Consider the following 24,084-nt stretch of genomic DNA (forward strand, 5'->3'; position numbering starts at 1 on the left):
GTATTTACTAGCTTTTTACTAGCGTCTCGACTGAAACAATTTTCTTGTAGTTTCTAAAAGTTTTAGCCAAGACTCGTAAACAGGTAATCATTTGTTGGTATTTTTCTATCGCAGCCCGTAGCTCTATGTGCAGTTATTGCTTTCACCTGAGTTTAACGCCATATACCTATATTGCTCTGTTTTTTCCCTCATCAATAATCAACTTTAGGGAACTATTTGTTCGTCATTTCATCAAATAAATGCCATATTTCCAATACCAACTGGACAAAAACCCACCTGACCTTTTTTTCCTCTTTCTTCTTTTCGCAGAATGTGACCAAACGTTCGTATCCCGTGCCGGCGGTCCAGCGAACGGGACATTCAACGCGCCACTGCTCACCAATCCGACGAACCACTCGCGCCAGTGCCTGTACATTTTCCTAGCAGGTCCAGGTCAGCGGGTTGACGTTACGTTCACGTCGTTCAACCTAAGAGGATCACCACCGGAGTAAGTAATCATCAGCAGCTCGTTAGAGTGACGCGATCAACCGGGTTACCGAAACAGAAGGATCGAACCTCCTCTTCACGCCGTCTAATGGCACAGAAAAACCAAACTACATTTTCGAACACTAAAAAAGTATGCTTGAAGAGGTTGACCAGGTTCAAAACGCGCAAATGTTAGATATTAAAAATCATGAACTTTGGCGATACACAGAGAACTGATTCAAATCAATTTTCCTTCGGCAGTTCATGAGAAGGTTAAATTGTCATGACATGTAGGCTTTGATGTTTGAAATATGTCTATCAAATAGAAAGTGTAATGGTCGTCAACATGGACATTAATGTAGTCTACAAACGCGTGTCATGATAGTTTAATGAAAAAAATACTAGTCACTGCGTTTTGTTTACAACCATTATACTATTATCATTTAATTTAATCAAATGAACTCCCACATATTTTAAAAAATTATACCGCAATCGATGTAGTCACCCTCAGAAAAAGTACCGCAAACCACCACTCGTTCAAATGGTAATCGTAAACAGACTTTGTTTCGGAGCATACGCAAACAAAAAACCACAGTAACATGCGCCACCCGAGCTGGGCCTGTCCCAAACACCTGCTTTATGACAAATGTGTGCCGGGCAAACAGCTCATCGGGGGCCAGCGCTATCAACAAAAAAAAATTCATCTCGATGTTCGCAACAGATCCACCCACCCTACTCCCATTTTATGACATTACATCCCACAAAGTAGATGTGTTGGCGCGTTACTTAATGGCATCGGTGTAGCAATTGATTTGGAGCTAATGTAAACGTTAATCACTTCGAAGTACACTTAACATAATTCACACTACATTCACCGGAACTTCATTATCAGACATCAAACCACAATCAAACTGAAAGATTTAAAGTAATAAAAATTAAATTAACTAAAACAACACATTAAGGCAAGCACAATTTTCATATCTTTCTTAAATGACTATTTAAAAAGCTTGCAGTTTGTATACACTCGGGAACCTACAAACTAAGATAACTGAAAAAACGTAAAGAAACAATCAGAAGCTAATGTGTTTCTTCTTCCTTTCATTGCACCTTCAATCAAAAATCCACCCATTCACACATCAACCACCACCTCCTCAACCTAACCACCAACCACCTATAGTGGAGCGGCAGTTGGTGAACTTCCAGCGTAAGTACCATGCATTAGCCATCATCGTTTGAAAATTCTGATCGAAAAAAAAAATCTCATTTCCGCAAGAGCCACATGCGCCCTGTTTTCTCTTTCTGCCGACTGGCTCGTTCTTCGTCTTTGTAAATACCTATCTATTCGAATAGAAGCAAAATTTCATTTCACTTGCCACTTCCCCAACACAAAATGCACCGCCAAATTGCACTATCACACCATTTTCACATTGCTCATCCCTCATCCAGAGTATCAATTGAATATCATTTACTGATAAGTAGAGAATGTCTTTGAACAGAGTAGATTATAACAATTCTGCATGCTTTCATACTGAAATGATTTTTTGCACGATAAAAATGTGAAAATCGATCTTTGTATGCTATTCTAAAACACACAGGATTCCGTGTAACTATCCCTGCTCGGTTTAATCCAAACTACAATAGATCAGCTTTATCATCCATCCGACCGGGCGGCAGCCATTAAGTCAGCAAAAGTAAACAAAAACAGATGTTATCAAGTCGGCAAAACCAAAACTATGGTCTATAGAGCTTCGAACCACCCGTAATCGCAAGATTCACTTTCCGACAACAATCAGTACTAATCGGAACATTATACGGAACAAAAAAACATAATGGTGAAACCCCTAGCAGTCCGGCACGACCGGAATCATCATCAATCATATTCGGTTTCATCATTTCCGACGCTGTCATTGTCAGCAGTCACATCGCGCAGCCGTTGAAAAAAACAGCTTTTATTCAGCTCTTCTAGACATACTGCCATCTCTTTTGTCTTGTCTTTCTAAGGAATGTTTTTAGTTTTCTTTTTTCACTGCATGTTACATCGTTTGGTAGATTTGATAGAGTTCAATCACGTAAAGCGGATTGTTGTTAGCAAAATGAAAGCAAACCACAACATTTTCTCGATACCCGATAACTGGCGACGGTTAGCTTCTAGTGAATCGATTCTATAGGTAGAAGATGCTTTAAATGCTTTTTCTGTATTAACCTCCATAACACCATCCAAAAGTTTTGAGCTTAACTGCTTGATTTAAAAATAAAAAAGCGGATTCGCTTTTAGCATTCGCCGAAGGAATGCCATTTACAGTAGCTGCTTTCTTAATCTTACAATATTTCCTTTTACTAGATTTACATTCGATAAAACAAACTTCTCCTTCGAATCTAAACTTTTCTGCTATGAACGAAACTAACCTCAACTAAACCACCGGTGACAGCAGAACTTATAGTTTTCATTTTTTTTGTTCTTCTATTTTTTTACACCTTTACCATGACATCGAACCATCCAGCTGCGTCCACGAGTACATGGACGTGTACGCCGAAGTTCAGTCGTCCGATCCGGCCGAACTGATAAACTCACCATTCGGTGGACGCTACTGTGGTCCTATACCGCCACGTCGTCGCATTTCGTTGTACCGTGCTATTGCATTGTCATTTTATACGGATAAGAACTCGACAACGCCGGATATTTTCGAGGGTCGATATGCCTTTATTAATGAATGTAAGTGTTTGTTGCGATACGAAACTGACTTGACCCTGCCCTAAACCTTAACAAACGCGCACATATCTTTTTCAGCTGAATACGAGATTGGTCAGCCGGTCATTGGGTCGCCATGTTCCTATGTAATTAATTTTGCTCAGAAACGTACGGGTGCTATTATATCACCAACTTATCCAGGTGCCTATCCAAAAGATATGTCCTGCACATATCAGTTCATTGGAAAACCAAACCAGCGGGTACGGATCGAGTTCCGCGATTTTGACCTGTTCTTCGGAGGACCCCAGTAAGTATGGTCTGGTTCCATTTTTTTGTAGAGATAAGCCAAACATGCTCACAATCCGCGATATGTCAAGTTGAAAAATAACCATCCGTCTCCTCTGTTTTCCAATCGATGGATTTAAACATATTATAACTCTGCTAACTCCCCACGGGCGTCCGCTACATTTCTCTTGAAGGAACTGGACAATATAATCAATGTTAAATTAGAAATTTTAATAAATTTTGAACTTCTCTTGAACTCTTGTTGGACTTCTGTTAGACTCTTTTTCGGACTCCCCTTAGATTTTTTAAGCTCTTTTTGGAATCCTCTTGGACTGTTGTTGAACTCCTCTTGAACTGCTCTTGGACTTCTAACAGATTGATTTTGGAATTCTCTTGGGCCCCTTTTGTACCCCTCTTGAAATTATATTGCAATCCTCATTAACTCCTTTTGGACTTTTCTTGGACTCTTCTCGGACTGCTCTTTTACTTTTCTAGGAATGCTCTTGGACACCACTTGGACTTCTCTTGAACTCTTCTTGGACTCCTCTTAGACTGCTCTTGGATTCCTGTTGAATTTTTTTTAACTCTGCTTGAATTCTTCTTGAACTTGGACTCTTCTGAGTAGACTAATCTCAAGTTTTTAGTCTTGACCTGGAAAGGCGGTCATACATATTTATTAATATTTTTTGAAACGATGGTTCTACAATTGATGAAGGGACGGTAGGGAAAAGAAATGAAAATTTTTGGTGAAGGAGGAGAAGAACAGAAAGGAAGGGGGGGGATATTGGTAGCTACGCTTGACAAGTAGTCATTTTGACTCCTACCTTTTGTCCAATGCTGGAAGGTGCATGAGTCGAATCAAGCTATAATCTGAGATTATAACGGATTCGAACCCACAACACCCGCCAGGGCATGTGGTTCGCTGGTACTTGTACCTCTTCTGAGTAGTTCCAAGCCAAATCGTCCTAAGAAAGCTGAAATCTGAAATGAACCTCTTTGAATTGGATGAAACTTTACAAACGTGTTTGATAGGAAGAAGTTTGCGCCTTCCATAGGTGTTGGCGCCATTTTGATTCAGGACTCATTTTTAAAAAGGGCGTATTTATTTTCATATGTATTATGTTTGAAAGATTGTATCTCGAAAACTATAGATTTTACAAAAATTATGTCTAAGCAAAAGTTGTAGAAAATTGATTTTTGAACATGAAAAAAATATGCACTAAAAAATATTTTACCAATTTTTCAAAAATTTGAAAATGAAAATCAAGATATCAAAAATATACCATTTCTGGAAATCATTAATTTTTTTTTTGAAAAAATAGAAGTGATTTGCAACCTTTTAAAAGTTATTCTGTGATGGAGCAACTTTCATGGACGGACTTCATAAAACAACGACTATCATGGTTTTTTAGACCAACCTCGAGTTTTCAGTCATGACCTTGAAATGCGGTCAAACATATTTATTAAGGGGGCATAGTACTTTTTGCACCATATTTTTGGCCTTATTTCAAATGTTAGTTTCTCGATACCGCGAAAGACGAATCGATTCGGGTGTTTTGCATTGTAAACACTTTATTGTAACACTGTATTACTAATATTTACAATTTTGTTTACATATGGGAACCTCTTCCCCCTTCCCCTACGGCTCCTTGATCATTCGAAAAAAACATGAATTGTGGTACCATGGATTGGCGCTCGGGGGCTTATCCGAAATGAAAAATTTCAAAACGACATGAAAGTATATTAAATTATCTTGTATTTGACCTATCCTTTTTTTAAAATTCGAACGCATAACAAAATGGCGGATATTAACATAAAGTCGGTTTTTGACGTCAAACGTTTCTAAAAAATACATAAATTGCAATATCGAAAGAAGGATGGGTCAAAGACAAGACAAATTTATAAGCTTTGAAACAAAAAAGAAGCTAGAGAATTGCTTGAGCTGTTCTTGAGTTATTTGAGACTTTGAAAACCTGGTTCCGAGAAAAAAGGCATTGAAGTTTTTATGCGCTGTGCAATCGTTCCAGACATGCGCGGTACAAATAACTGTAACTTTGTCATTTTTTGGAATTGATCGCAACGGCTTTTAACACATACGCTAAAAATGTTAATCTTTTGATATAAACAATAAAAAAAATTCGATTTTTCAGACCTGAAAAAGTACTATGCCCCCTTAATATTTTTTGAAACGGTGGTTCTACAATTGATGAAGGGACGGTAGAGAAAGTAATGATTTTTTTTTTTGGAAAATAGAGGGGAAAGAGTGGAATGGTAAGGTGGGGGGGGGGGGGGGGTAATTGGAAGCTATGCTTAACAAGTTGTCGTTGTGACTCCTACCATTTGTCCAATGTTTGACCGCATTTCAAGGTCAAGACTAAAAACTCGAAATTGGTCTATTTTCATAGGAACGGAGCCTTTCTCCGAAAACCCGCGCTGAGAATCGTGGTAAACACGCTGACAGACGAACAATGTCACGCGCAGTATCTTGCAAGTCGTAAGGGCCTGCACAGTGTCGTCGTCCTGAAAGTAAGAACAACTTAGATTAAAACTTCTCGGTCGGTGGTTTCCAAAAAAAATTAAAATGTTTCAAAAATGGTATATTTTTGATATCTTGATTTTAAGTTTTATTTTCAAATTTTTGAAAAACTGGTAAAATATTTTTGACGTAGGACTACGTGTTTGTTTACTATACTGGGACTGGGTAGCACTTTGTGAAAACGAAAATAGAAGTGTAACGTTTGAATGAAAGATTTCAAATGCTAATAACTACTAAACTACTGAACGAAATTAAACAATTTATATGTCGGTGGATAGATAAAATTACCAGCAATTTTTTAGGGGGGTAAGAGAGCAATTTTAAGGGGGCGTAAGAGGGGGGCTCCTATACAAATGAAACACAAATTTTCTCAAAACTCGAGAAGTATTCGAGCAAAAGGAACCAAAATTGGCTTGTGGGGTGTTTTTGGAGGTAAGATGTTTTTCTATGGTGTACTGAGACCCCTTCTTCTTTTAAGAAGGGGGGCTCCCATACATATGAAATACAAATTTCCTCATAACTCTAGAACTAATCAAGCAAATGGAACCAAATTTGGAATGTAGGGGTTTCATGAGGCAAGAATTATTTCTATGGTATAATGAGACTCATCCATCTTTTAACAAGGGGAGGGGGGATTTTTTCTATGGTGGATTAGAACCTTTGCTTTCTTTAAGAAGGGGAGATCCCATACAAATGAAATACAAATTTCTTCATAACTCAAGAACTAAACAAGCAAATGGCACCAAATTTGGCGTGTGGGGTTTTTTGGAGGCACACATGAATTTATTTTGTATTTATTTATTTTATGATGCTTTGAGACCCCTCACCCGTGTTGTAGGAGGATAATTGATTACCATTTCAAACTTTATGATGCACACAAGTGATTTTTAAAAGAAATTTTTATGTCTCGAAGGTTGCAGGCATTGTACTTTGAACTGATGATCTGATATAGTCCTACGTCACCCTTTCGTACAAACCCTTAGGGCTGTATACCTTGTAGTTTTTTCAGTGCATATTTTTTCATATTCAGAAATTAATTTTCTACAACTTTTGCTTAGACATAATTTTTGTAAAATCGATAGTTTTCGAGATACAAACTTTCAAACAACAAAATACTCATGAAAATCAAAACGCCGTTTTTAAAAATGAGTCTGGAATCCACATGGTGCCAAAATCTGTGTGAGGTGTATGTTTCGCCCTATCAAACATGCTGGTAAAGTTTCATCAAAATCAGAAAGGTTCATATTTTGTCATTTACCTATTTCATTTGGATTTCATTTGGCTCTTCTTGGACTTGGATCAGTTGGCCACATCATGGACTGCCACTTGGACTGGTGGCTGTCGGACTCCTCTTGTAATCCTCTTCGACTCTTCTTAGACTCATGCAAGCAAGTGACTCATGCACATGCAAGTATATAGTGCTTTAAAAGGAAAGTAAACAAAGCTTATAAATGCAAAAGTTTTACAGTGTTCATGACTGTTGAAGTAATTAGTCGCGAGCTCTGTGCTAGCGTGATTATTCACCGATTAATTCATTTCATTGACAGTCAGAAAATTGGAGCGCTTTATCATGTCTATCAAAGCTCAGCTCCTCTTCAATAGTCGGAGCTTGAATATATTGAACAACTTTTACGCGAATCCATCGCAAAAGTTTATTTCCCGTTTTTTATACCGCCATTACCGCTGGCTGTAAAGCTTGTAACTTTTCTTTGAACCTTCCCACTATTTTCCGGTACAGTTTTCATCTAAGTATTCGCTACCGGATGTCACTTTCATACTGTGTGAATCGTATCTTTATTGGTTTCTTTTTGGTAGCTCAAAAATAAGCTGAAAAATAAGTTATTCTAAATTCCTAGTAAAGATCATCAATATTTCCAAAACCGAAGCCACAGCAAAAGACTCTGTTGTGGTCTTTTGCTGTGGCTTCGGTTTTGGAAATATTGATGATCTTTACTAGGAATTTAGAATAACTTATTTTTCAGCTTATTTTTGAGCTACAAGTTAGGTTGATCAGAAAATGTAATCACCGGAGTCGGGTGGATGGAAACCATAAATTCCAAAATTCTAGACGGTAAACGTTTTCCGTGCATAAATGAAAACAAATGTCTGCAACAAACAGGGGCAAGCTAAACCAGACACACCTACAAATACAACATTGCCTGCGTTCTACAGAATTACATCAACGACGACGACGACGGAATAAAAGAGACGACTCTTTCCCCATCACTCTGTTCGGTCAGGCAAATGGTACAATTGAATTTCGTTCACCGACTAACAGACGTAAAACTACGTCTAGATGAACAGGTCACGAAACAGACGAAAAAAAACCTAATTCGACTAATTGGCTGATTCCGTTCTCGGTTGCCTGGAACGTGAAATTGCTCTTTGGCTGCTTGCCGTGTCCTGCAATCTGTGAGCCAGCCTCGCCTTTCTTTCACCATCGTATAAAGAGCTCGCACATGCAGTTAATGGGAAACATTGTGATAAAACTTTAGGAACCCATCGTTTGCTGCTTTTCTAATGCATGACTTCGGAACATGTCATCCACTATCAAGCCAAGGCGCAGTAATTGAAAACACCCTAGTCCTGAGATGGACGAATGATGACGTTGGAAGACAGAAACGTGTCACACAGCCATTTACGGAAGCAGCGTTTTATGCCACGGTGGTTTCGTTCTCTCCGATAGCCTGATGGCATCAGATAGGACTATACTGTTCATGATGTCTTTGTTAAAGTCGGTGCAATACAACCGGCTACGTATGTGCTGGGTAGAATAAGGTGTTTGTATAAAGTTTGTGCATTCATTTAACTTGCTGCCGATGTACGAATAACACGAGACTAATTCCATCCCATATTCTAGGTATATGCAACTTTCAACATCCAATCATCGATTAATCTTTCCAGCAGAACCGCAGTGAGGCTTATCGTTGTATGCTTTATTTTCCCCAACAGCTGTCCATTCGACTATGTACGTGTGTTCGACGGACCGGACAACACATCTGCCGTGGTTGGCACGTACTGCGGTCAGCAGCGGAACCTGGTGCTATACTCCAGTGAGCAGTATCTGTTTGTGCACTTCTCGACACTGCAACGAACGGCCAACACACAGAACCGAGGTTTCAAGGGGATTTTCGAGTTCAGCGAAAGCTTCGTCAAGCTGGATTTTATTCGTGAGTAGATGATGAATTTCTCTCCGCCGTTGTACAACGAATAGCTCTCTGTCCTGTAATAAAATTTTCATTGAAATTGTACCTCGCGTGTACCTTGTTTTTGTTTTATTTTCTAATAGGAGAAAACGATGGAATGCACATTCGGGGCTCGGAATGTGACCAGAAGATCCTATCGAAGAAAGAATCGACGGGATTTGTATACTCGCCCAACTATCCCTTTCCGTATATACCGAAAGTAGTTTGTAGGTGAGTATGAATTATTTACAATCATTAGGCATTACAAAGAGTTACATTGAAATTTTCGTTTTATAGAATGATTGGAGGGTTTTTAGTATGGCAAAGGCGCTTATACGAAACGACTCAGTATTCTAGTTTAAAATTTATAATAAGACATTTATGTAAAAGTTATGGAAAACTCTTTATCAATAAAAAAAACTCATCATCACATTTTCCACTTTCGCAGATATTTTGTTTACGGCATGCAGGACGCGCAAAACCTGGAGCGGGTGAAACTGGAATTCTCGATTTTCGAAATTCCGAAAGGAGAGCACAAGGGCGAGTGAGTAGCCAAGCATAATGTTGCACTGACTGTTAACAAACCAACCAATAATCGTGGCTTCCATCCTGATTCGTTTCCTTCCCAAGTTGTCTTTCCTTTCACACATCAATTAAGTTCATTATCACAACGGCGAATAGCGGCGAAAGTAAATGCCAGCTGGTGATAGAGCCTTTCGTTAATTGAAACGAAAAATTAATCGATAGAACATATCAGACGTTCTTTGACTAAGTAGATTTCCGTTTACTCAAGCTATTCGGCACCATTGATTGAGCTCATTCCCATCAGCATGTTGCAGACTAATGGCATTGCACTGTACTTCCTAATTTTCTTTCGACAGCTCCAACTGCACGGACGGATACCTGAAGGTCTACCTGAAGGGCCAGGAGGTGGCGGACGCATACGATAAATTCGACCACGAACTGTGCGGCAACGAGCTTCCCCATGCCGTCATCAGCGACGGACCCCGGCTGGTGATGGTGTTCAGCTCCGGTGAATTGCAAGGCCGTGGCTTCAAGGCGAAGTACACCTTCGAGACGGAGTACAAGATCCCGGGAACGGCCGCACCGGATGGGACCTGCAGCTTCACCTATCGGAGCACTTCGCGCAAAAAGGGCGAATTTAACAGTCCTCGCTATCCGTCGAACTACCCCTCCGAAACGAACTGCTCGTATGTGTTTCTGGCGACTCCGAACGAACAGGTGACGATCGTGTTCGATCACTTTAAGGTCAAAGCAGATGGTGCGAACACCACTTACGGTGCGTATGGAACATCCGTTTGCTTCGAAGACTGGCTGGAGATGTACGTCCTGTACCGGGACGGAACGGATCGATTCCTGGGCAGATATTGTAGCTTGACGGCTCCTGGTCCAGTGGAAAGTCCCCGCGGAGCTGTTGGTATTCGAGTTGTGCTGCACACGGATCAGGAAAACGTGGCCAGTGGGTTCAAAGCACGGTACATTTTCGAAACTGCCAAATCTGTGTTCGGTGACTGCGGTGGCAACTACTCCGGAGAGGACTCCGGCGTTGTGACATCGCCCAACTTCCCGTCTAACTATGATGCACCCGGCAAGGGGCTAGCCTCGCGGGCATGTAACTGGTATATTTCGGCACGGATCGGTTACAAGATACTGCTGAATTTTGACTTTTTCGGAATTGAAGGAGAACCTGCAAGTAAGTGAAAAACGCTCGACCAGCTTTGGACTTTTAATCGAAACTTTTTATCCCCGCAGCTCGTGGATGCGCTGCAGCCGTTATGCGTTTGTGGCTCTCGCCCGAATCGGACATGTCACCTATCGAGATGTGTGGCGAGAAACCCGCTATGGAGCACTGGCAGTACGTGACCCACGGCCAAACCGCTCGAATCAGTTTCACTAGCGCAGACAAGGCCATTGGGGCACAGGTAACAACATTCGCCTTCGCTTTTCTAAGCAGTGAATACCAACCGAAGGTGGTTCTTTTCATTGACAGGGTTTCCGCGTAATCTGGACCGAAGTGCAGGATTCTCCAATCGGGCCCAGCTCAACGATTTCGCTGCTGTGCGAGTCGACGTACCATTTTCAGTGTCTCGGTTCCGGTTACTGCATCTCGGAACGGTTGCGTTGCAACGGTGTCAAGAACTGCGGCTCCCAGGACAATAGCGATGAAATGCACTGTGAGTCGTGAGTGAGTCGAACGGATTTCAGTTCATTTTTTTCGCAGTATAATTTCCTTTTATTTCAAGTATTTTATCAGTTCGATTCGGATTCAGTTTCATCGAAACAAAAAATGCCAACCCTGACACACCAACTGAGTAGTGACGCGTGATCTCTCTATTCCGTTCCACAGTAGGATGTGCCGAACTCTATGGTCTATTTCCGTTAGCGTATTTTTTGGCAGCTGCTATCAGAACCGAGTGAAAAATAATCCCACTTCAAACCATCACTGCCAGAGCAAAAGCTAGACATTCGCGTTTTGATTTTTGTTTTGCTCATGAGTAGATGAAAATGCGTTTTTTGATCGAAAACTGTCTCAGCAAATGAAATTTCAACTAGAAAAATACTTCAAATAAAAAGGGTTTCATTCAATAGCTAGATCTTATCGAACGAATAGCCTAACAGCAAACTAACTAGAGTTGCTTGCACAGTTTTGAGCCCTGTTTGGCAAGAAGTCCGACCGGTCAGCTTTTGGTTGATACCGTCATCTGCACCCGTTTGTAGAAACAATTTAGAACGAACGAGCGCGTTTTGAAACAACCTTTAGATTTCTGCTTCTACAACATTCGACTAGTCAAGCAATGACCGCTCAGCGATGATAACCCGTTACGTTGCACGTTTTCTAATAATTGCACGAATTTCCTGGTTGAAACTGTAAATTTTCCACTTTCGTTTAGACCTTCAATGGCCATCGTTTATTTGTTTGATTTTCCAACTCACATCTTGTACATTTGATTCTAACTTTTACGTATGATTTTAGGTGTAATGTTTTGATCCGTTTAATTCAGAAAATTTGTACCTTTCCTTAAATAATAAAAAAAAACATTTTAGTTGTTTTTGCAAGCAGGTCCAGTACAGTCGTTGAGGTGGTTAAATTTTAACACCCCCTAGTTTGACTCCGCTAAGGTTACTAGGCAAGCATATGGCTTTGTCACCGGAGAAAATATTTGATAAGCCGTCTTACGATATGGCCTCTTGAACATAAATACTCGTCTCCTCCGAATCTCACGGCTGGAGTCATTGACCGCCGTCATCAGTGAGCCAAGATAGACAAATTTCTCCCTCCAACTCATCATCGCGTTCGGTACATTATCAACTTAAGCGGCGACGGTTAGCCTCGGTTCCGCCGGTTCTAGCATGTACTTTGTTTTGTACGTATCCAACTTCAACCCAACATTGTCTGGTGTACCTTTCAGCTACCGACAGGTGCATGTCCTGGTGAAGTAGACGGATCAATAAGATTTGTTGAAAATCGTCCCCCACGTGTTGGTATCCGCTCGGTTCATGACACCCTACAGCTCTACTATGTTGACCAGCAGGCAAGAGAGACCATCTTCTTCTGCTTCTTCTTCAGCATAGAGCCGGGGTGGCTCGTGTTTTACGAAGGGCAAAGTAGGGCCGATTTCCCGCTTGGATGCGCCGCTGGATCTCCTTACTAGTGTTGTTGTCCGCGATCACCAGCGATCCCAAATCCACACACTACTCTACCACTTCTAGTTCGTCGCCGTCAACCGTTTCCGTCCGTGGGGGACGCGCATTTGTTTTCTTTGAGCCTCTTCCTTTCATGTATTTGGTCTTCGACGCATTTATTTTTAGCCCAATTCTCCTAGACTCCGCTTTCAGTCTGGCGTAGATTGCCTCCGCCGTCGCAAAGTTCCTGGCTATGATATCGAAGTCATCTACAAAGCCTAGAAGTTGGCTACCCTTGGTAAACATCTTGCCTCTCGTTTCAATGCCCGCTCGTCGGATCACCCCCTCAAGAGCGATGTTGAACAGCATACAGAGTAAACCGTCACCTTGTCTCAACCCTCGCCGCGTCTCGAAGGGAGTCGAGAGTGTCCCCGAGATGCGTACGAAACACATTACTCCATCCAATGTAGCTCTGATCCGTCGCGTAGGTTTATCCGGAAGACCGTATTCGTGCATTATCTGCCATAGCTTGTCTCGATCGACTGTATCGTATGCTGCTTTGAAATCAATAAAGATGTGATGCGTGGGCACGTTGTACTCCCGACATTTTTGCAAGATCTGTCAGATAGTAAAAATTTGGTCCGTAGTTGCGCGAGCCTCCATGAAACCCGCCTGATAATTCGCTACGAAACCTTGTGCTATCGGTGACAACAGGCGTAACAGAATCTGGGAGAGTACCCTGTAGGCGGCGATTACCAGCGTAATACCGCGATAGTTGCAGCAGTCTAGCCGATCACCCTTTTTGTAGATGGGACAAACCACTCCTTCCATCCATTCCTCCGGTAGCTTTACCTCCTCCCAAATCCTCGAAATAACCCAGTGTAGAGCGTTTGTCCGCCATGGTTATAAAGCTCTGCTGGTAGGCGGTATTTATTGGTCTTCAGCAGCCTGATTTCTCATTTGACTTCTTGGAGATCAGGTGCTAAGACATTACTATCTTCCATGGGCGCTCCTAGGTTAATTTCCGTTTCGCCTCCTTCTGCGACTTTGCCATTGAGGTGTTCATCGAAGAACTGCTTCCATCTGTCGACCACCTCGCGCTCGTTTCTGATTAGAGTCCCTCCCTCATCCCTACACATGTCAGGTTTCGGTGTGTAGCCCTTCCGAGTTTGGTTTACCTTCTCATAAAACTTGTGCGTGTCATTAGCTCGGAATAGTTGTTCTAATTCTTCACGATCTCTGTCCTCCTTTTGGCGCTTTTTCCTCCTCAGGATCGTGATCAACTGGTTCCTAGCTCGTCGGTATTTGGCCAGGTTCTCTCTAGTGGCAGTACTTAGATATTTTTTCCAAGCAGTTTTTTTCCCTCCACCGCTTGTTGGCATTCCCCATCAAACCAATCATTTTGTGTACTGCGAGGCTCAATACCTAGTGCGTATTCTGCTCCAACCGTCTTCGAGGTTTGAAGCACCTCCTCGGAAGAAGGCAGTGCTTCATTCAGTATTCGCGCGTAGTTCTCGGCAGCTTGCGGGTTATCTAGCTGCCTGATGTTCAGCTGAGGAGGGCGGCTTTGACGTGTCCGGTATACGGTGGACAGCTTTGAGCGCACATGTACTGCTACTAGCTAATGATCAGAATCAATATCCGCACCCCGTCGGAAGCGTACGTTCGTGATGTTAGAGAAAAACCGGCCCTCTATGAGATCGTGGTCAATTTGGTTCATTGTACGCTGGTCAGGTGATCTCCAGGTGGCTTTGTGGATATCGTTGCGCGGGAACAAGGTGCTTCGGATCACCACCAGGCCTCGGGAAGCTGCGAAGTTTATACATCGTTGGCCGTTATCGTTCGTGTCGGTGTGCAGCCTATGGGATCCTACCACCGGTTTATATATTTCTTCCCTTCCGACCTGATCGTTCATATCCCCGATGACGATCTTGATGTCCCGTGACGAGCAGCTGTCGTACGTTGCCTCCAGCTTCGCGTAGAACACTTCTTTCTCATCGTCGGGTCTACCTTCGTGCGGGCAGTGCACGTGATGCTATAAATTGAAGAAACGGCCCTTTATCCTCAATACACAAATTCTCTCGTTGATCGCCTGCCAATCTATCACGCGATCTTGCATTCCGCCCAACACTACAAAGCCCGTTCCCAGTTCGTTGGCAGTGCCACCGCTCTGGTAAAACTGGGCCTTTCCGCCACGGATCTTTCATACCTTTGCGGGGTTTAAGCTGTTCAATCAGCACCCGCTCGCAACCTGCGAATTTAAGCGATCTGCAGTTCCAAGTACCGAGTTTCCATTCGTCGTCCTTGTTCCGTCGCCTAGGTCGATGCCGAATATTCCGCTCCGAATTTGCTTGAATTTTGTAAGTGGGATTAAATTTAGATGTGTAGTCGTACTGGGGCAACACTACCGAGTCTCGCGATGGGGCTGCCATCTTATAGTGTCGAGACTCACTATACCTCCTTCCCGGTTAGTATACGACCTTAGTTTCCACCGGGGTTGATTACCCGATCTCCCGTCGGGATCGGAGTTGCTGGATAAGAGGCTAACGACCACCATGGGGTCTATATTCCGCATTATCCAGCCATTTACCAGAGAGACCATCACATTGACGAAATCCTCTCTGTGGAATTCGAATAAGCTCGATGATTTACTAGAGATCCGCGGACAGCACTGTGCACCATCCATCGTAGACATAATCAGCTTAGTCAGACGCAGGAAAGTCGTTTTACTCCTTGATTTTCAATAGTTTTGTTCGGTCGATGGTATCATATGCAGCTTTGAAATCGATGAATAGATGGTACGTGTGGACTCTGTATTCACGACCTTTTTGGAAGAACCGCTCAGCTCATCGCCTACTCCTCCGGAAGCTGTTCTATATCTCAAATTCTTACAATCAGCCAGTGCAAACAAATGGTCAGCTTTGGTAGATCAATATTAATAATCTTCGCTCCAATGTCATCCTTCCTTAATCGATTTTTGTTCTTAGGCTGGTTGAACGGATGATTGAAACTGCTTCCCCGCCACCATGGTTCTTCACATGGGCGCCATTCTGGTTCTCGTCCACCTATCGGCTACCACACGATCATCCATTAGGATACTACCACAGACAAACAGACATAACTCTTTGAATAAAATTCAGCAAAAGATACTTTAATGAATATGGAAACGTTGGAATGGAAATATGCCAAGAATGGAACAGCGAGTGTTAGGTCGGTTTGTCTGTGATGCTACTATTCTTATCGCGACGCAATTGGCCATTGCGCGAAGCGTTGCATTTTTGATAGAACTTACACGTCTCCTGAAAACAATTTTTCCAGGAAGATTAGGGAATGCATCACTCTTTTACAGTTTTTATCATACCAGTCATTCCATTCCACATGCTCGAAGATGTTCTAGTTCTCTGCTACTGCTTATCTCTAAGTTTGCATTCCACCCGGCCTAAAATGTTCTCCGCTACGGTACGTATTTTTAATGGGGTTTTAACAGATCTCAAACGTGGCCCCATCCAGCTCGTCTTCTTCTGGTAACACGGGGTCTAGGGAGAGTGCTCGAAGTATTGGAAAATCATAAAGAAATATTACCGTGGTTTTATAAATCACAAAATGTTGTATTAGTGATTATGCTTGGAGAAATTTTTATTATACGATTAAGGACAGCTCTCATTACAAGAAAGCCATAGCCTAAAAGTAAAATAACGACTGTATGCGATTCTGTTTGCAAAATCATGAAAATTTCTATTCACCTTTAAGCATGAGGTTCATAAAAATCGTGAAACTAATTGAAACTTTCAATCTAAAAATACTCATCCTGTACTTTTTCTCTTACTTTTCTTCTTTACAATTAATCTGCCTCCTAAAACAACTATCGTCACCAATGAATTTCAATTGCTAATAACAACTCTGACAACAACCAATACCAACTTCTATTACTATCAAACCTGCTACTTCTACTTCTAATACTACTACAACAACTACAACTACTACAACAACCTAACAAAAATTGGTACCACAAACAAGGTGAAGCAACTTCCATTCCTAATCCTGTTATGTATAACTTTCTTCTGGTGGCATTTAGCTGGATACTACACAATTGCTACTACCAATACTACTATAACGCAAGTTCTCTTATCTGAGTGAGCCCAATCCGATCCCTTCAGGAATCGAACGAACAGATACGAACGCTTAAAACCTGCACCTGCAGCCAAACACTAAACACACGCACACATAGACACAAGACGACATCACCACCACCACCACCAGCTGAATCACCGTACAACTTCCTTCCACTAAGTCAAGTCAAATGCAGGGATCCGCAATGTTGCGTTCGCCTTCTGTACGGCACTTTTTTGAATGCAAATGCACCCAGTCAAATACCACAAACACACCTGTAGTAGCTGCATGACTCACCCCAAACGAAAAATGGTAGCCTACCAAGACACGTACTCAATAGTTCGCACAGTTTCGCAAACACGAAGCTACGCTTCCTTCGATGGCCGCCTTTCTAGACAAACTTTGCAAAAAAATAAGAAATCAAAATGAAACAAAAACTAAATCAAGTGAGTTACCTGTTCCTTTTAAAGAACTTTTCTTTTGCGTTCTATTTCATCCGATAGCTATTCTATGGTAGAATAAAAATTAAGTAATTGCTTTTTTCTTACACTCATTACTGCCATTAGTAACCTTCGGGTGTTCAGAGAATGAAGAGTATTTTTAGTAGAGTTTGATAATCGTTCTCAGCCTCATATAACGCACGCTCATCACAAACAGAAACAGAAAAGACTCTAAATATAGTAAATCCCGCTGATTGGCTCTCACTGGAGTTCAGAAGGACCATCCACACAAGCCCACCTCAACCTACATTCACGCCAAGTCGATTAGCACGAGTACTTAGTTTCGCTTTTTCTACCTAATTTGTCAACATCAACGGCAGTTTATGTTTATGAAGTATAGTTTGATTATTGTATTACAAAAATTAACTGATATTAGCGTTTGACTCATACAAATCTTATATAAGAACGTCTATTGCATAACCAATAAGTATGACACTCACCAAGCCGGAACGGTCACGAGATGAAAGCATACTACAGTTCACTTCGGGGCGTTCCTCACTGCACTCACGCCTTACTAACACCACTAACACCAGACACCGCTAACACAACAATTGCTAGCAATATTCTAACCACGCATCGAAACTCCACCGCACAATTTGCTAATAAATTTTCCTTTTATTTCTACCTCGTTCACCTTTTTCGCCACCACGACGTCAACCATCCACCAGGCACCACCATAGTTCCCGAGGAGGATCACGGCGTGCTCATAATATCCTGCATAGCCGCCGGCTCGTTCCTAACCTGTCTCCTTTGCACTCTCTGTCATCGAAAAAGAAAACGCAGACATCACAGACAGCTGGGTCTGCATAGGAATGCTGCCCACTACGATTCGACGACCAGTGCAACCGGTATAAGTAAATACGTTTTCTTTTCTATGTTTTCCGTTTTTATTTAGGCAAAACGAGTGACGAGACACTTGAGAGATTATTGTTGATGGGGTTCTGCTTTATCGGTATAGTATTCCTGCGGTTTTTTTCCAGCCGCTTGTGTTATCCAATGATACCGCACTTTTCGCAGTACGCATAAAGTGCAACTGTCTGTCACTTTGCTCGATTGGATTATTTTTATATTATGCAAGTCGAGCCCAAACGATTCTGATGGTAAGTCAACTTAATCGACCGCTCAGCGAAGTAAAATTACTCGACTTGTATAGTACGACCATTTCACTCGACTCGACAGTGACTGAGTTATACAGTAATAGGGCCCTACGAAGGGCATCTCTCTACCTCTCTTGATTCAAGCGCCTGCACCTCTTTCCGCCAAAGAGAGCCCCAACACCTCTTCTTTGAACACTGTTAGTGCGTCCTATGAAGGGCAAAGTAAATTCGATTTCCAATTTAAATGCATCGTTGAATCTCCTTGATCCTATCGTTGTCGGTGGTAACCAGAGATCCCGCAATAGCCAGGGAACTAACCGTAACCTAATTCTCCAGGTTTCACTATCGATAAAGATTCAGAAAACCATCAACAAAGGCATCAGAGCTGGTAACGCCTAGTTTACTCATGATTCACATACTTCTCACAGGTTTGGGCTCCAGCAGACGGCACTTGCAGGGCGGCGGTAGCCTGTCAGGCAGCCTCCACGGTATTAATAACAGCGAACCGATGGTTATCCCGCCGGCTCCGCTGCCACCCGTCAGTGTACCGCCGCACGTCTGCATCAACGATACCTTGCTCGATCCGGACGACTTGAACGATGACCTATTTGTGAATAGCTGCGACCGCTTCGACGATGACGGTGAGTGTGTATAGCGGTCGGAGAGACCGACGGCGACGCTGCTTTATCGACACTGCAGTCTCTGTCGCTTCTGTCAGCACTTCTACCAGGGACAACACTGTTGCTCGCTGTACTACTACTACCCATACGACTATTGTTCCACCGTATTGAGAATACTCTGCTTTGGCCGTGATTGTCATCAGCATCACCATCATCGCACAAACGCCAACGATACGGGTGAAAATCAACGGCGTGATACGCACGAGTACAACTTCTTTCACCATCCCCACAACTATCAGTACCCGAGCGTGGCAAGCACCGCGGACAATGTGAAAGTTATTTATTATTAGCAAACTGAGCGGCGAAGCATCAATGGAATGGAATTCGTACTATCTGTATTCGTTAACGACATCTGTGAGTTTTGTTCGTATCCGACAAAAAAAGAAAAGGCATTAACAATAATTAAACAAGAATAACACTAACATTAGATAAATTAAATATTTTAAATTAATGGAAACAAGGTAAGATTTTTGTATTCAACAGCAACAACAGCAACTACCCTAGCGAGCAAGATGCTCGACGCTGCAGTAGTAGAAACTGCTGGAAGAAATATTACAAGTATAGTCAAAAAAAAGGTCAAAACACAAAGAAAGATTTCATAACCAATCGCAATACATTATATTTTAGTTTAGGTTTTCCGAGACGCAGTAATGGAAACAAAAACTGTACATGTAACATAGTTATTATGAAATTTGACGAGAAATGCGAGACGAAGCGGTGAAGTTGTTTTATTTGTAAAGTTCATTTTATAAGAAACCCCTTAAAAAGAAAAGCATTTCAAAAAAATGTAGTGGCTGAATACACCCGAAAAGAGGGAATATATAAATAATCCAAGTAACACATGAATCTAGGAAATATTTGAATTTAAACAGCTCGCTCACAAGCCCATTGACACGAGTAACACTCAGACACAAGCTACAAATACGAAAGGGAAAATCGTCAATAACATCTAGAATGGGGGCGGCAAATCATTTGTAACATAATTGATGGGAAGGAGGGATACAGTTGTTTTTTTATATATTTGTACGAAGTAGACTATAGACATTGATACAGAAATAATAACAATGTGTAAACTAACCTTAAACGACTAAACACAGAACGCAACAGCCATCAGACGGTATAGAACAGGTCAGGAGAAATAGTTCTTTTACCCTTCCCTCTGTCGGATTTTTTTAAACCATCTTCAACTTGCATACGGACAGAATAAAAAAAACGCTTACGAGATCTTCCCTGTTTGTGCAAGTCAACGAGAATTAGCATAATCATTCCAGAGGCATTATTCTTTTTTTTTTTTATACAAACCAAAATCAAAACATGGTGGGAGAATAAAACGGAACAGTTAAAATACTAAAAAAAATGCAACCTGCAAAGCAAAAATATAAAGATGAAACTGCAAATAAGAACTAAATACTAACCGAATAAGTAAACATAACAATTAACCATGTATTGAATGTGTAACGAACATAAACAGCTAGAATTTAACAGAAGCAGGAAAGTGAGGTTAACCAAGATATATTGACACAATGTGAGCGTCCAAAGAATAAGTGAATTTCAAACGAACACACACCAACACACACATTCAATTACACACGTATAGTAAAGAATACATACAGACACACACATAATACACTCACGCTGATGAAAAAGCGAGTAAGCGTTAATATCAACCACACGAAAATCCACATACGCCAGCACGCACGACGAAACGGTCACGATAACCGCATTTAACACAGGTGGAAAAGCGTCAAAGGGAATTGCGACTCCCCTCGAATCTTCCAGCATAGAGGTCTTTGAATTTGTAACAGAGAGCAGCACTTTCAGTAAGTAGTCCTACCACCACTCGCCCTTTCCAGTGAATAATAATTATTACAGACCAATTGACAAGTAAATAGACAAACAGAAAGCAGCAACATTGAGTAATACATTCAGCGAGAGACATCTGTCGGGTCGGAAGCAAACTTTGAGATGTTTTCCTAATTTGTTCTGTTTGTGAAGCGCAGAAGAGATAGCTAAAGGTTAAATTATTGGTTTCACTATGTGAGTAAAGGAATGAAATTTATATCAATCGTAACGAGAACGGTTGCAGCTTAGTACAGTTAATGTTTTTTTTAAATAAACCGGGTGCACTGACACTGCGGGTAAAAATTCGGCTGAGTTTGTTTGCTTTCCGCTTTCCTTGCTTTCAAAGCACTCCTATGAAATTCTTTTCGCTGGCACTATTTCCATCATTGTTTGGGATATGTTTGAGAAGCTCATTTTTTAGCTCTGATAACTGTGAATATATGAAAAGACTTTACAATTTGGTCTGGTATTTCGGATTTTTTAGCATACTAGCTATGTGAACTTAATCTATCTTTTAACAAATGGAGCTGGTCTCTGTTTTTAAATGAAATAAGCTTGGCTCAATTACTGCCCGCTGTATCATGTGTGCTCATCCAACGGCAAAAGTCGAAAACTCACCAGCATCTAGCAAACCGATAAGGTGTCGCTGTTATACGTATTTAAAACCGAACGATAAGGTAACATCACAAACAAAAGCAAACACAGACACAACCATGTTGCACTACATAACGGAGGACAGAAAGTTACATGGTACACACAATCACTCACATTAGGAAAAAACAACAGTTGAAACGTCTTCAAGGAAACTAGCACCTAAGTTGAAGGTCAACATGTAATAAAAGTTTAGGATTAAATGTTTGTTATTTCGAAAGTAAAAGCAACAGAAGCAAAACGGAAAAGTTGGAAGCGAAAAAGAAAGCAAAACGGTATGATCACAGAAATCCTGTTTGTAACCGTGTGGTGAATGTATGAGCGAACAAGCCCGGATTTCTGTGTTTTAAATGTTAGTTTTATTAGCGAATAAAAAGTTGCGTACACAAACACAAACAGTCGAGCTAGTTTTCGAATCACCGCATTGGAATCATCGTTAAGTCCGAGCAATAAACGTCAGAGAGTGGCCACTGTATACGACACGTTGATAATCACTGCCTAACAAAATAACAAAAATGACTTACTGAAAATTTTACACAATTCAAAAAGGAACATAATTGAAATGGACAAAGCTGACGTAGCTAAAATTTAATCAGAAGAAAAAAAAATGATATAAAAAAAACAGATACATTCATGCAACGCACGCGTATGCAGGCGACACAGACGTTCATTCCGGAACCTAAAGTGTGTCCTTTTTGCGGTGCACATTTCTACGGGCTCCTAAATAAATCAATAAATAAAAAACTAGAAAATTATAAACAATTTTTTATATATATAACCCTACAAATTGCTCCCGGACCCGGAAATGAAACCACAAAAATAGGTCAAAACGGATTCCAAAACCAGCTCGCGTCATAGACAAGCTCAAGTTGAGTAATCGAAAAGTGCTTTCTGAGAATCATCTCCTAGGCAGACCGAAAACGATCCTCGCCTCGAACACACATACGTTTCATAGATTCGTGGCTTTTCCTCTCCGATATTTCCCACTCCAAATTTCAACACACATCCACTTATCCGCAGATGGTCCTTCCCAGCACGGCGAGGATCTCGGACAAAGCGAGATGTTTTTTAGCAGGAATCGTGACGGTTGGATTAAAAAAATAACAATCCACACTAACAAAAGGAATTGTTCCAATTGTCCTTCTTGTAGATTACCCATTGGGCGAGCAAAACATTTTATGTCTGCACTCGAGTTTATCACGCAACTCCAAGATTACTACGGGCAAACAGATAACCGACTCGTGTAAGGACGCTTGGAACAATTGTGGCATTTAAACGAAATAAAAATAAAAGTAATTCCTAATGTTGTTTGTTATAATAAAAAATAAACTGTTACATAAATTATAAAATAACAGCAAAAAATTATAAAAAGAAAAAAAAACATCTGAAAAATGGATAAAAAAAATGGAAAATGTTAAGAGTATAGAACTCATTTTGATATTAATTAACAAAAACAAGGAAAGGAAACTGTAATTTTAAGAATCAATAACGTGAGTTAACGAAAAATATAAGATAATGATTTAAAGAAAGAAAAGTGTTTTTTCTACAAATACACGAGAGGTTTTTGTATGATATGATGATGGCCCTACTCTACAGTTCCCTGCACAAAAAATTGATATGTTTGGAATTGAAAACCTTCCGTTAGAGTACTTACCCATGTAGTTTTGACTAGTACGATCTTCGATTAATGTTGATAATATTTCATAATTACAGTAACCGATGGATAATATAGAAAACTGCTCCCTGCTATCACCGTGTTGCGTTCGGTGTTAAACACTTACGAAACAATTTGATATTTCGTTAATTAATGCACCCTTCACAATCACTGGCCTCCACTAACCGCTCTTTTCTCCTGTTGGGAGATTTCTTAAACATTTAGCTGACTTTTCCGTACGTCGGCTTTCCCCTTCCGACAGAACACTATTTTCATTTTCGAGTCCGTTAGCTCCAACACCGTCATCCCCATAACACTATCATCTCCAGCTACACCGTCACCTGAGTCGTCGCTGACAGGCAACGATCGTATGCCGCCCCAATGAGGGTAAAATTCCCCCCACACTATGATGAAAAATTTCTTCTTTGTACTAACATCAATTTACCAACATCGGTACACTTGTATACACTATATTGATGCCGCCCATAGGGGAGGCCGAATCACTACTTGATGGACAATGCCCGCTAAAGAAACTGACTAAAGAAAAGACACTGGAGCTCAGTCACACACGGCCTCCTGTCATCATTAAACCTGATTTGCTCAACGATGATTGTTGTGCGTGACTCTGTTCAAAGTTGCTAGGAAAAGTTCGAACAATATTTTTTCGAGTTCAACATTTAGGCGATTTTATGAACTGTACGATACAAATTTGATTGCCTGGTGTTTTCGTTAGGCAGCACGGATC

At 41.2% G+C, this 24,084-nt stretch overlaps 1 protein-coding gene across 1 annotated transcript; it reads left to right on the top strand.

Annotated features, from left to right (window-relative positions):
• Positions 1-239: 239 nt before the first annotated feature.
• Positions 240-22,960, top strand: LOC128733591 (cubilin). Its single transcript, XM_053827297.1, has 13 exons — positions 240-487; positions 1,643-1,669; positions 2,967-3,178; positions 3,254-3,461; positions 8,928-9,145; positions 9,265-9,391; positions 9,609-9,704; positions 10,042-10,874; positions 10,934-11,103; positions 11,172-11,355; positions 18,084-18,263; positions 18,941-19,153; positions 22,836-22,960. The coding sequence occupies exons 1-13, from the start codon at positions 240-242 to the stop codon at positions 22,958-22,960; spliced, it is 2,841 nt and encodes a 946-aa protein (XP_053683272.1).
• Positions 22,961-24,084: the final 1,124 nt, after the last annotated feature.

Source organism: Sabethes cyaneus, chromosome 1 (genome assembly GCF_943734655.1).
Source record: "Sabethes cyaneus chromosome 1, idSabCyanKW18_F2, whole genome shotgun sequence".
Taxonomy (NCBI): Eukaryota; Metazoa; Arthropoda; class Insecta; order Diptera; family Culicidae; genus Sabethes; species Sabethes cyaneus.